Here is a 14284-nt window from a genome sequence, read left to right as displayed (position 1 = left end):
GCACCAAGAGCCACATAATGCATATGCATGTTTTATAGCGCTCTAGGGCAAGTTGGGCTCGACTGAGTGACACGTTAAGGCATTTACAACCCACATAGATGTCTTGTATCTTAAGAAGTATCAAGGCTAAGTGCAAAAAATATAACAAGTGAAGAAACGTCTTTAGTACGGTTCTTTAAGTCTAGATCCGGTTCTACATATATAACCTATATAAATGAGTTGTATCTCGAAGGATTCTAAGACTTAAATATATTGAGTTATATGCTAAGGTGTACCTATTGTTTGAAAAACCACAATATAGTACCTAGATTGTACATGCCTTTAAGGCAAAGTGGAAAATGTATTCTTTTACTTTCTAGTTTTGGAGAAAGTGGAGAAGCCGTTTCTATTTGCGCTGCATTAGTTTGCGAGCAAATAGAAAGGTGCGGTAAAAAACAAAGAACACATCAAGCAACGCCAAATGAAAAGTACGGTTTCAACATCATAAGGAAACTGTGTACGAAATGCTGTAAGGTGGTAATGTAACAAACAACAAAGAAAAGACCGAAGGTCAAGACAAACGCAAAAAATTCTACATGTCGCTGTTCTCTGAACAAGCAATGATCTTATGTTATATCCTGCACCACCATCTTGTCTGAACGTCATATAGCTTTTTGTCTCGCAGGAAGAAGACTTCGCGCTCTATATGACAACAAAAAATCATCCACTCAAGGATGTACACCATGTCCCATTTCTTGTTTTTGCGTGCTATGCTTCCGAGGATCATATCACTCACTATTTCCAATTTACAACAGTGCTAAATTTGTGGCTCCACCAGTTGAACACATGACGATATAAGTCTAAAGATAAACTAGTTCCACACACATCAACAGTACAAGTCATAAGAACCATCAACTTGCCTCCACTTGTTGCTTGTCTGTCTTTCCTTCCTCGGGTAGCTCCTGCAATGTCGTCAGGTTACTCAATTCAGTCTCTTGTACTGAACTGGAAGTAGATAATCCATCAGCCAGAACAACAGGGGTCGACCGGCCTGAGTTGGAGCCTGAGTATTGCCCCATGGACTGTTTTGATGTGTTTAATGCATGACAATGCGGGCAGTAGTAAGTAACATGTGGGTAATCTTCCTTTCGGGCCAAGCCTGCAAAAATTGGTATATTAGGTAATGCATCCGATATTTAGGTATGGTATGTGAAAAATATCAAAAGAGCTTGATCTATAATACACACCGTTATGCATATGGCAGCTGCCACATATCAAAGCATACGACTGTGATGGGTCCTCCCCCACAAGTAAGGCAGCAATCTTTGCAATCCATCCACCACCATCACTAGCCCCTGAACCTTGATGATGCTCTACCACCACTGGAGCTGGTGCAGTTTCCAGGCCAGCACTAGCAGGAGCAGGAGGTAGATTAGTTTCAGTTCCCTGTGCTGGGGTATGAGAAGTGGGGCTCCCAGTCCTGCTTCCTCTTGCACTGGGTTGCTTCCTGTTTCTCAAACCATCTGAAGGTACTATCTCAACATCATTGCTTCTGGCCACTGCAGCATCCAGCTTTGGTTCTTCTCCAACATGAACTTTTAAGCCAGTCTCCTCCCCAAGCTTAGATGCCAAAACAGAAGCTGCTGCAGCCTTTGCGGCTGGATCAAGATCATATTTCTGCACATGCATGATTAATAGTACATACCACAGTTCAGAATTAGTGTGGCAAGAGACATGGTAAAATTTGATACTAGCAACTAGTGAATTTATGTTGATTGAGTAATGGCAATTTGTCCACTTACCTGAATAAGCTGCTGTGTTAGATAATAATTTGTTCTCTCTTTAAGCTCATCAATCTTGGCTTTCCTCTCAGCCCTCAATTTTTCAAGGGTCTTCTGGTCTTTCTGCTCAACTGGAAACAGACATGGATAGGAGCAAACAAACAAACAGCATTTCAAGATCGTTTTGCGGACACATACAGAAGTTGCCACAAGTATACAGTGCAGATAGCCATGCAATACACCCAGGGGAACGAGGGGTATGACCAAGACCAAGTATTTTAACCAAGTAGGTATTATAGCACAAGAACAGTTCTTCTTAAGCTTGTTTTCAGATTTCTCATTAAGCTAGTTTTAAGTCAGGTTTTAAGGTTGTTTTGGGAGGAAAAAATGTGAATCGTCAGCATAACTGGGACATCAATCTACTTTCTCATGATCTGTACTGACGAAATTCCCAGTTTGACAACAGATAAGTTTCAAAATGTTGACAAGGAGAAATTGAGCAACATTCAAAACAAAATACAAGCTTTGTGTTATAAACAACAGATTCGTGAGCCACATAATGCTAACTCTGAATAAAATACCCATCATAATTTCTACTACAGATCATGCAGATTTTATAGGTGAGAAAACAAAAGGAAAATATAGAATCTCTTATAAAACTGCAAAAATAAATGAAAATTCAAAACCTGGTATATTCTACAAGTTATATTAGAAACAGTGTTTCCTAACAGGGCTTTCTGAGTACTTACACATCCTTGTGAAGTTAACAACTGTTGAATATATGACAGAGGATACAGCAGGAAGAATGAACATAGGTAGCACTCGTATTGCCCTCATTTGCCAAGTTAGATCCTCATTTCTTGTCGTCATGATGGCATAAACAACAGCTAACACCTGAGAACAGGACTGAACAATCAAACCAGTAGAAACTACAAGCTAGGGATATGCAGTGAAGATAAGTCACTACAAGAGTACAGGTTCAATATGAAAAGTAAGCTGCATCATATACAATGAATCAACAACCAAAAAGGAGGAGAATATCGTAAGAGCAGAAAAGATAAGTATCATGTGGAGGAGCATCTATTTTAGTATTTCAACGGCAGCGAAGTTTTAAAACTCTATGAAATCCTAAAATCATGGTAACATGCATTCATAATGCAAACACCATAACTTTATTATCCCCCCCCCAGAAAAAAAAAAGAACAATGATTCACATAACTGAAGGAGCATAGTGAAAAATAAAACAGATCCCATGATGAACTCAAAGGGGACTTAAGTTTGACAGAAAAGCAGCGGCGTTCATTTTCCGTTTACACACTATTGGTCCAGTCAAATAGCTGACGTCCCAATGTTCATCTAATAAAATTGAGGCACTGGCACAATATTCTAAACACAAACACTGTCTATTGCAACCTTGAGATGCCTGCTTCCCACGTATCACCTACCTATGCAAATAAACACATAGACATAATAGCTTCCGCCAAGGTTCAGCTAGGCGCTAGGCGGAATCTAGGCGGTGACCCATTGCCTAGCGCCTAGTCGGGAGTACTCGGTCTTAGGCGCTTCTAGGCGCTTTTCTAGGCGTTTTGGCAATATAGCCATAAATTATATATATATTATGTATATAACTAATTAACTACTATATATGACAATATGAGTCACAGTAAGTATAAAAAGAAGGCCAGTAGACATATCTGATTCCTAGCTGAGCTTACTCTTGCATGTTCCTAGCTCCTGCAAGACTGCAACACATTTTGACAGCTAGTAGTTAGTAAATTAGTCAATAGACAGCTAGCTGTTCATAAAAAAATAGAAAACACTAAATTGTGACGGGGGAGGAGAACTCACCGGCGGGGGAGCAGGGAGACCGAGCGGCAGCACAGGGGAGGAAAGCAGTTTCAGCAGGGGAGGAAAGCAGGGGAGGAAAGCAGGGGAGGGGGATGAGCAGGGAGGGGAGCAGCCGACGGGGGAGGAGAACTCACCGGCGGGGGAGCAGGGAGGGGAGCAGCCGGCGGGGGAGCAGCCGGAGGGGATGAGCGCCGGAGGGAATGAGCAGCAAGGCAATTTCCGTGACCGTGTGGGAGGGAGACCGAGCGGCAGCACAGCGCGCGCGCTAATACTCCTGCGCGCTAAAACTCCCGCGCGCGCGCTAAAAATTGCCGCGCGCCCGCCTGCGCGCCCGCTTAGGCGCCTGCGCGCCGCCAACTCGCCGCCTAGGAGCGGCTGAGCGCTGCCTAGTCGCTGCGGCCGCCTAGACGCCGCACAGAGCCCTAGGCTACGCGGCAGCCTATCGACTAGCGCCTAGGCGCGCCTAATCGCCGCCTAGTCGGCGCCTAGCCGAACACTGGCTTCCGCTCTCAATTAGTACTGTTAAGGCCCGTAAAGGCCATATATTCTTGTCTGCCTATATATATATATATATATATATATATATATATATATATATATATATATATATATATATATATATATATATATATATATATATATATATATATATATATATATATATATATGTATATATATATATATATGTATATATATATATATATATGCTACAGTGCCCGAGGGGGTAATCATCTCGCCTAATCAAGGTTAGAGTAACAGAGCAGGTTAGGGTTAGGGTTTAGTCTAAATCCGGCCCTGATCCATTTTTTTGGCGCCGTCGCTGTGCTGCCATCGCGGCCAGCCTCCTGGCCGCCGTCGCGCTTGCCCTCCGCCGCCGCGGCCTTCTTCCTCGATCCGCCGCCAGGGGCGGATCTCTCCGTCGCGCGGCCTTCCCCCGTTCACCCGTCGCGGCTCGCCGTCCGCCGCCGCGGTCTTCTTCATTGATCCGCCGCCAGGGACGGATTTCTATCTCTGCCTGCGCCGTCCGCCGCCAGGGGCAGATCTCTGCCTGCGCCGTCCGCTGGGACAAGGTCCGCTGCCTGGGACAAGTTCCGCGGATCCCTGCTGGATTCTGCGCCAGCCGCCGTTGCGCGCAGGGCCGCGGATCCGCTGCTCCCGCCGGAAATCTGCACCGGCTGACGCCGTTGCGGACAGGGCCGCGGATCTGCGCCGCCGTCGTCGCTGCTCCCGCCAGCCGCTGTTCAACTCGGCTTCCGCGCCCAGGACCTCCGTCAACTCGTCCAAGTCAGGCTGCTCGGGTTTGTTTGGTCTCAGGTCTCCTGTTCTCCCCTGATTTTGATTGAATTCAATATGGCGACAAATGCTATTGTGGTCAATATCACTCTTGATGGTCAAAATTATCCGGAGTGGGCTTTCTGTGTTGAGACTGCACTCCGGGGACATGGATTACTCTTCCATTTGACTGATGCGGCACCCGTTCTTGCTGATGATCGTCGCAATGCTGCTGATATCAAAACATGGCAGCTTAATGATGGTAAAGTGATGGCTGCTATGGTGAACAGCGTCAAACCGTCTATGATTATGAGTTTGTCTAAATTTAAAACTGCTAAAGCCATCTGGTCTCATTTGAAGGAGCGTTTTGTTCAGGACAGTGGTGCTCTATTACACACTCTCATGCAGCAGACACATGTTATTGAGCAAAATGATATGAGTATTGATGAGTACTACTCAGCCTTTGATCGCCTGATGAGTGCTTTGACATCTATGGTGCCTGCTTGTACTGCTGATCCGTGTCCGGCTCATAAGTTTATTGAGAAGTTCTTCACTTACAGATTTGTTATGGGCGTTCGGGCCGAGTTTGATTCTCTTCGTGCTCGTTTACTTCAGGGTTTTGACACTCTCACAATGGCTAAGGTGTTGTCTGATTTACTTGCTGAAGAGACTCGTCTTAATTCTCTGTCCTCTACTGGTGGTAATCCTCACAGTGTGTTGGCTGCTGCCCAGAAACCTAAAAGTATTTTTAAGCCTTGTGATCATTGTGGCAAGACCAATCATCGATCTGAGCTTTGTTTTGTCAAGTTCCCTGAGAAGTTGACTGGTTTCCGTGCACGACGTGCTGCTCGTGGTCGTGGTCCAGGACCATCTACTAGAGGCTCAGTTGTTGTTGCTGCCACTTCGTCCGCTTGTACTTCAGAGTCGGCCTGGTTACTTGATTCAGGAGCCTCCTTTCATGTCACATATGATCAGTCAAAGTTGGCTTCTATTACACCTGTCACAGATGGTGCTTCAATGCAGACAGCTGATGGTACTGTATGCCACATTACTCATAAGGGTTCGCTTTGTGATCCACACTTTACAGTACCTAATATTTTCTGTTCCTGAGCTATCTATGGAGCTTCTTTCAGTAGGTCAAATTACGGATCATAATTGCTTTGTCGGATTTGATGACTCATCTTGTTTTGTACAGGACCTTCGCACAGGGAAAGTGATTGGGACTGGCCGTCGTCGTAGAGCTGCTCCTCACCTCTACATCTTGGACTCTTTGCGGCTTCCTTCCTTGGCTACATCTCCAGCGCATGTGCTTTCAGCTACCCTTACTTCTGTTGCGTCTTTTGCCCAGTGGCATCATCGTTTAGGTCATTTGTGTGGATCTAGATTGTCTACTCTAATAAAGTCAGGTTGCTTAGGTCATACTTCGGTTGAGTCTGATTTTCATTGTAAGGGTAGTCATCTTGGAAAACAAATACAACTTCCATATTTTACTAGTGATTCTCATTCTGTTGAACCCTTTGATTTGGTTCACTCTGATATTTGGGGTCCTGCACCTTTTGTGTCAAAAGGTGGATATAGATACTATGTCATTTTTATTGATGATCATTCTCGCTACACTTAGATTTATTTCATGAAATGTCGCTCTAAGCTGATTTCTATTTATAAAACCTTTGCTCGCATGATTCACACTCAATTTTCCACTCATATTAAAACCTTTCGTTCTGATTCTGGTGGTGAATATTTATCTGATAATTTCCGCCAGTTTTTGACTTCAGAGGATACTCTTGCTCAGCTTTCTTGCCCTGGTGCTCATGCACAGGGCGGTGTGGCTGAACGCAAACACCGTCACATTATAGAAACTGCTCGCACTTTGTTGATATCTTCTTTTGCCCTTCACATTTTTGGGGTGAAGCAGTTTCTACTGTGGTTTACCTCATCAATAGACAACCGCCATCCAAACTCTCTGGCAAAACACCTGGTGAAGTTCTTTTTGGAACTCCTCCAAGATATGACCACCTTCGAGTTTTTGGATGTACGTGTTATGTACTATTATCACCTCGTGAACGTACTAAATTGACTGCTCAATCTGTTGAGTGTGTTTTTCTTGGATACAGCCCTGAACATAAAGGCTATCGGTGTTATGATTCATCTTCTAGTCGCATGCATATTTCTCGAGATGTGAGCTTTAATGAAAACAGACCCTTCTTTTACAACTCTTCCACTCATTCTTCTTTTTATTCCACAGAGTCTACCTCCATGAGCCTTCCTCCCATTTCTGAAACTTCATCAGTATCACCACCTATTGTTTATTTGTTTCTACCCCAGATGTTCTTATTCCCATCACACCACCTTCCACTTCCACACCATCTCAGTCTTACTCTTCCAAACCACCTGTCACTCAGACTTACATTTGTCATCCTCGCTCTACTCCCATGGCCAGTCCTGATGATGATCCTGTTGCTGATACTTGTACTAACAATGATGACTCTCATGTTTTTAATCAGGGGTATCATCTTCGTGATTGTGCCACTATTGCAGCTCCAGAACGTTATGAGTTTCCCCGTGCTGGTGCAGTCATTGTTGAACCATCATCTTATAAAGAGGCTTCTGGTATACCTGAGTGGCAGCTTGCTATGACTGATGAATTGAATGCCCTTCATCGCACATGTACATGGGATGTTGTTCCGTTACCTGCTGGTGTTGTACCTATTACGTGCAAATGGGTCTTCAAGGTTAAAACCAAATGTGATGGGTCTATTGAGCGGTATAAAGCTCGTCTTGTGGCCAGAGGTTTTCAACAGACTCAGGGTATTGACTATGATGAGACTTTTGCACCTGTAGCCCATCTGACTACTGTCCGAGCTTTACTTGCTGTTGCAGCCTCATCTTCTTGGACTATCTCTCATATGGATGTCAAAAATGCTTTTCTTCATGGTGATCTACATGAGGAAGTCTATATGCATCCACCTCCTGGGATAGAGATTCCATCAGGGCATGTATGTCGTCTCCGTCGAGCCTTGCATGGTCTTAAACAAGCTCCTCGTGCTTGGTTTGAGAGATTTGTTTCTGTCATCAAGGCTTGTGGTTTCTATTCTAGTGATCATGTTCCTGCATTGTTCATTCATGTTTCTTCACGAGGACGCATGTTGCTATTACTATATGTTGATGACATGTTGATTACAAGCGATGATCCAGACCATATTGCTCATGTGAAGGCATATCTAAGTAAGGAATTTCAAATGTCTGACTTGGGGGCACTTAGTTATTTCTTGGGCAATGAGGTTTTGCAGACTCAAAATGGTATTTATCTTTCTCAGGCCAAGTACATACAAGACCTTCTTGATCGTTCTGGTCTTAGTGATACTCGCACTGTTGCCACGCCTATGGATCTTCACTTATCTCTTTGTCCGACTGATGGGACACCTTTGGAGGATCCATCTCGATATAGACATCTTGTTGGCAGCTTAGTTTACCTTACTGTCACCAGGCCAGATATTGCTCATGTGGTTCACATCTTGAGTCAGTTTGTCTCTGCTCCTACATCAGTTCATTATGGGCACTTACTTCGTGTGCTTAGATATTTACGGGGGACAAAAACACAATGTTTATTTTATGACTCAAATTCCCCACTTCAGCTTCATGCTTACTCTGATGCTACCTGGGCCAGTGATCCTACAGATCGCCGCTCCATTACTGGTTACTGTATTCTTCTTGGATCATTCCCTGTTGCTTGGAAATCCAAGAAGCAAGCTATTGTATCTAGATCTAGTACTGAAGCAGAACTTCGAGCCCTGGCTACTACTACTGCTGAGATTATCTAGATTCGTTGGCTCTTGGTCGATCTAGGCGTTTCTTGTGACTCACCTACGCTTCTTCACTGTGACAACACTGGAGCTATACAAATTTGTCATGATCCAGTGAAGCGTGAACTCACAAAACACATTGGCGTTGATGTCTCATTCACTAGATCTCATTGTCATCAGAAGACCATTGATCTTCAATATGTGCCCTCAGAATTACAGCTTGCATATTTCTTCACAAAAGCATAAACTAGGGCACAACATCAGTTTCATCTAATCAAACTCAATGCTTCAAATCCTCCACTTCCGCCTTGAGTTTGACAGGGGGTGTTAAGGCCCATAAAGCCCATATATTCTTGTCTGCCTATATATATGCTACAGTACCCGAGGGGGTAATCATCTCGCCAAATCAAGGTTAGTTACAAGTACATGGTAGACATTTGCATAACTGATGAATGTTATGAACATAGATGCACTCACAAGATAGTCCTGATACTCGTCCTCCCATAGGAGGCCCTAGGAGTAAACCAGATCTATTCTTCTTGCTTACTTGCTAATGACCTCCACCTCATTATATAGAGGTGGCCAACCTAACCCTAATGACCTAGCTTATGGGCTTAAGGCCCATAACAGCCTCGACTCGAAAACTAAAACGACACTAATACTAAGTCTTTTACATCTCGACTTAGTATTTTATTCTCCTAAAACAATTAATTTAGAGTTGTAAAAAGAAAATAGTGGGACAGAGCCTATTTACTTTGCCAATTTGGTCCAAATCGGGACCAATCCGGCCCATTCATGGAAGGCCTGGCCCAGATTGGAACCCTATGCAGCTAGCTTGGCCACCACGAGCAGACCGCCAGGCGGGGGAGGACCGGCCGCCACCGGATGGCTCGCCCACCCACCTCAATGTCGAGCTCCCTGAGGGTCTTTTTTCGCCTCCTCGCGCCGTGCGGGGTGCTGCCCTCCTCGTCGCCCTTCTCTACGTTCTGCCTCCTCATCGACCTCGCTAACTTCCTCGGCGCCGCCTTCGACTTAGCCTTGATGGCCGAACAATCCCGCGACTGTGGAAGCCACGCGTCACGGAGGGGCCGCTCCACCCGCGAGGGCCCTGCGGCGGTGCCCCTCAGCCTCTGATCCCAATCCAGCCGCGACAGAGGATGCGGTATTGTGGCTCCGCGCCTCGACGGACAAGCTAGAGGAGCGTCTGCTCAAGCGGTTGGACAAGGCATATGAGGCTACGTTGGCCCCACGCACCAACCTCTCAGACCCCGGTCACGCCGGCGAGGGCGAATTTGCCGACCTCCGGTGCCTTGAGTACTCCCTCGCGGGGCTCGTTTGCCTCCTCCAAAGCAACGGCGCCGCTGCCCATGTGGCCGCCTCTGCCAGCACCCAGGCCACCTTCACCACTCATGCCCACGCTGCCTGCGCCCAAGCCGCCTGTGGTAGCAGCAGAGGAGCCAACCCATGCCTGCTGGAGCTTGGCCAGGCGAGCGTCGTGGGAATCCAGCCTATTGTTTATGGTTTGCAGCTGCGCTAGTATGCGATCAAGTTTCTCCGCAACATAGAGGGTCTCCACATCGTCGTGCATGCCGCCATGGTGGCGATGCGCGCGTAGTGGCTCCGATACCAATTTGTTATGAACACAAATGCACTCGCAAGATAGTCCCGGTACTCGTCCTCCCGTAGGAGGCCCTAAGAGTAAACCAGATCTATTCTTCTTGCTTACCTGCTAATGACCTCCACCTCTCATTATATAGAGGTGGCTACCCTAACGGTGGCTAACCTAACCCTAATGACCTAGCTTATGAGCTTAAGTCCCATAACAGCCTGTAACATGAACTGAATATTTTTTTCTGTGAACTTCAAAAGATTTAGTATAGACCGATGTTCTTAAGGAATTAAGGTGGTATGGCATCCTTGGGACGGTATGCCTTGTCACCTAGGTATTGCCTTGAGGACACTACCATAGGCAATATATGGTTACTGACAACCAGAAATTACAAAGGAAAAAAACGAACAGAACTAGGTATCTAAACATGTAATCCTGACAAGAAATCACAGTACACATCCATGTATCTATTTTCCAGCAGGAGTATTTCACTCTAAGGGCTAATTTGGAAACACCGTTTTCCCAAGGGATTCTAATTTTCCCAAGGGAAATTAGTTCATTTTCCCTTGGGAAAATTAGAATCCCTTGGGAAAACGGTGTTTCCAAACTAGCCCTAAACGTTGGAAGCTGAAAGAACAATGGAATGATTACTACAGAACTGATTAACGACAGAATTATCGTATTCACCGGTGATGCTAGGCATGAATCTTCGTATCATGTGAGAAACCCCTCTTTAACTCGCTGGTAACGTACTGCAGCACGGAAAGACCATACATGTATCATAACTCGGATACAGTCCGTAAGATATCTAAAAAACACAAGGCATCTAATGCAAGTAAAGTGGTTGCCCTTTTACCCTTGGTCGAAATAAAAGAGAGGCATCCACATTTTTAAGGAAGTCATCTTTGGGGCGTCATCTTTTCTGTTGTTCGTCTCCCGCGCCATTATAAGCTAATCTCAAGCATTAGAGTAATAATTCACCGTATGCAGCAAACAGTGCCTAGGGATCGGTTACCGGAACACGCGTAACAGACACCGTCTCATATTGTGAGCAAACTCTCCTCCACGATAACAATTCGAATGACCACGAATCCAAAGACGAGCAAAACCGCTACCCGCATCACCAAATCATCTCCAAACATTGGGTGGGAACAGAAAACAAGAGGGGCGAAAGAAGGAAAACACGTGGAGACCTCGGCGAGGACGGAGAGTACGATGAGGTTCCGCACGGCGCGGCGCGAGAACTGCGTCCGCCGGCGCATCCGCGCGTGCACGGCTGCCTCCTCCTTGGACAGGTACTGCAGCCGCTTCTCGAAGTCCTCGCGGCCACCGAAGAGCGCCCGCCACACCCTCCCCAGCACCCCGCCCTGCTTGCCCTTCTCCTTCGCCTCCGCCGCCTCGGGCGGGGCCGGTGCCCCCGCCTCCGCTTCCGCCTGGGTAGAGGCCATGGATTGCCTTGCGGATCCGCGTGGCGCTGGATCCGATGGGGAGGAGAGAGGAAGTGGCTCGCGCGGGATGGCTGGCCAACCTCTTGTTGGACGCGACCCCAATGGAAGGAGGAAGAAGAGAGGGGTTTCGGGTTTGGGCCTTTGGGGCTGGATCTTTCTCTCGAGAGCGCCCCCCGTGGCCGTGGCTGGATCCCGGACTCCCGGCGCTGTAGACCTGGTGTAGCTTTTTGCTTTTGGGTGGCTCGGTCGATCCTCGTAGCAGCTCATCCAACTCTGCAAGTGGGGGCGTCGACTCGAGAAATGGCAGGGACGCACGCGTGAAACCACCGAGACTGCAAAGGGTATTCAGGCCAACTGCAAAAGTGCCCCAACTAGTGACTTGCTCATGCATTACCACGGATTTTATATATCATATTAGTATATTTTATTTAAATAAGATACAAAAATATATATTCCATTAATTATGTGGGTAAAAGCGTGAAAACAACAATAAAAGTATAAACTCTTATTTGTATATAATTTTAATTTATTTTTTTGTATTACGTGGAAAATGGAAGGTGACGCCGTAGAAATTGGTGATTTATATATAGTAGAGATAGAAATTTTGGAAATGAACTTCGTTTCTGTAAAATTGTATCTTTTTTTTTGAAATTGAAGCTTTCGTCTATTTCGTTAACAACCACTAACAGTGTTAGATTAAATATATAAAAAGATGACAATTGCCTTATATTGCACTCGTTATTGCAAATTTGACCTCATCTTCACAATGCAATAGATTTATTCTTAAAAATGATTTATACGATTTAATATATTTTAACAATGCAACAATGGACTACGTATACTAATTGAAATATGCAAACACATCTCATTGCAGCTCTCACATTCGTAATCTTCAGATAGGGGTGGTAATGGATCATGGCCCTAATACTTGGTTCACAAACCAACAAGATCTTTAATTTTGTTAGTTCAAAATTGTATTGTTTTATGATCCGACCCTAACTTGATTCAATCCTTAAATTTGCTAGGCTAAACTAAATGACCCATTACCACCCCTATCTTCAGACCCACACGGATAGAAAATTGAGGTCGACTGTTTGGGACTTGTGAGTTGTGACTTCTGTGTGTGGTAGAGCTAGATGAAACACTGGTAGCTTGTCGGCTAGCTCGATTTGTGGTCAGCTTGCATCGGATCGTTTGAATTTTTTTCACGAAATAAGTTGACATCCTAGCTCGGTTCATGAACAAGCAAGCTCGTGAGCTAAATGAGTTATCACATTTCAGCAAAATAAAAATATATACATATCATTTACGTTTCAATTGATGAACATGTTATATATATATTTGGTGTCTACGACCTATGAGTTAAACTGATGATTGATGAACTGTGTCTATGTGGTAAATTAGTCTATGTGAATATGAATGTGGGTTAAATTGATGAACATGTGTGTGAGTTGTAAATTGATGATGAATTGATGAGTTTAATTTGGTGTTGCATTGATGTAGTCTACGAAACTATGTGTATAATTACTATTTTCTATTGTTAAATTAATTTAAAATTAACTAGAAAATAATTATATATATATGTTGCTTTTTCGAACGTGGCTCACGAGCTAAACGGATCAGTTTGGCTACAAGCGGACGAGCCGAGCTCGAGCTGGCTCTATAACTCGTTAGTTTAACGAGTTGAGTTGAGCCAGCTCATTAGTTTAACGAGTCAACTTAAATTCGGACGGGTCAAACCGAGCTGGCTCGATATCCAGCTCTAATTCGTGGCCATGCAAGCCACAAATGTGAGGGACTGCTGCAATGAGATATGTTTGTATCTGGTATGCAATATTTTTTTTAGATCGAGACGGTGTAATGCAAAGAAAAGCTTAAGACAAAATTAAGAAGCTGAGTGTCCAAGTAGTAGAATCGGAATGAAAGAAATATAAAGAAGCGATCTAGATACTCATTTATTTACGGGAACGAATACAAATATTAAGGTTGTATTCAGTAGATTGCGTAAATTAGGGGACGTGAAACTATATAGCATATTCGTTTGGTTTTAATTTGTACCGATTTTTACTGTTTTCTATAGTGTTTTGTCTTTATAAATTATAATAAGTTTAAATAAGACTTTAATTCTCAGCGAACAGGCTAATAGGGAACGAGAAAAAAAATGAGATATGTGAGGCTAACGATTAACGACACGCGTTCGGGATGATATCTCTGTAGTGGGTTATTGTCACACGTCACGTGTGGTGTGTCGGCTCCAAACCGTTTGGATCGAGCCCGTTCCCTGGAGACCGGCGGTTTGGACGACTCGGGTCTGGTCGTTTGAGAATCTGTCGGTGACCTTTGGCTGTGTAAACTTCTGGAAACGTAGAAAGAGTTGGCAAGGAACTGGATGCGCGCGCAGCGGTGGCATGTGCACGGCCAGGCGGCCAGCCGTGAGCCCATGGGCGGTCCAGCAGCAAGTCAACACGCGCGCCGTAGAAGAGGATTAGGGACAGCTCACCTGCCGCGACCTACCGGCACCGGAGTGGCTGGCTCCACACGCCT

The 14284-nt window shown here is 45.0% G+C and overlaps 1 protein-coding gene across 1 annotated transcript; it reads right to left on the bottom strand.

The window, feature by feature from the left end:
- Positions 1 to 449: 449 nt before the first annotated feature.
- Positions 450 to 11926, bottom strand: LOC100276301 (uncharacterized). The gene is made up of 5 exons (NM_001374050.1): positions 11486 to 11926; positions 2510 to 2654; positions 1782 to 1891; positions 1227 to 1656; positions 450 to 1138 (listed from the first exon to the last, which is right to left on the bottom strand). Exons 1-5 carry the CDS (start codon positions 11738 to 11740, stop codon positions 891 to 893), a joined length of 1188 nt encoding a protein of 395 aa, NP_001360979.1. The 5' UTR covers positions 11741 to 11926; the 3' UTR covers positions 450 to 890.
- Positions 11927 to 14284: the final 2358 nt, after the last annotated feature.

The sequence above is a fragment of the Zea mays genome, chromosome 4 (assembly GCF_902167145.1).
Source record: "Zea mays cultivar B73 chromosome 4, Zm-B73-REFERENCE-NAM-5.0, whole genome shotgun sequence".
NCBI classification, from domain to species: domain Eukaryota; kingdom Viridiplantae; phylum Streptophyta; class Magnoliopsida; order Poales; family Poaceae; genus Zea; species Zea mays.
Note: the sequence above shows the minus strand (reverse complement) of the source record. Positions and strands in the feature narration are given on the sequence as shown.

Excerpts from the sequence above, each read along its gene's own strand:
- LOC100276301 (NM_001374050.1), bottom strand. The coding sequence starts at position 11,740 with ATGGCCTCTACCCAGGCGGAAGCGGAGGCGGGGGCACCGGCCCCGCCC. Across the intron at positions 2,655-11,485 it reads TACTCTCCGTCCTCGCCGAG|GTGTTAGCTGTTGTTTATGC; the intron begins GTCTCCACGTGT and ends TCCTGTTCTCAG. Across the intron at positions 1,892-2,509 it reads TGTTAACTTCACAAGGATGT|TTGAGCAGAAAGACCAGAAG; the intron begins GTAAGTACTCAG and ends GTCTGTTTCCAG.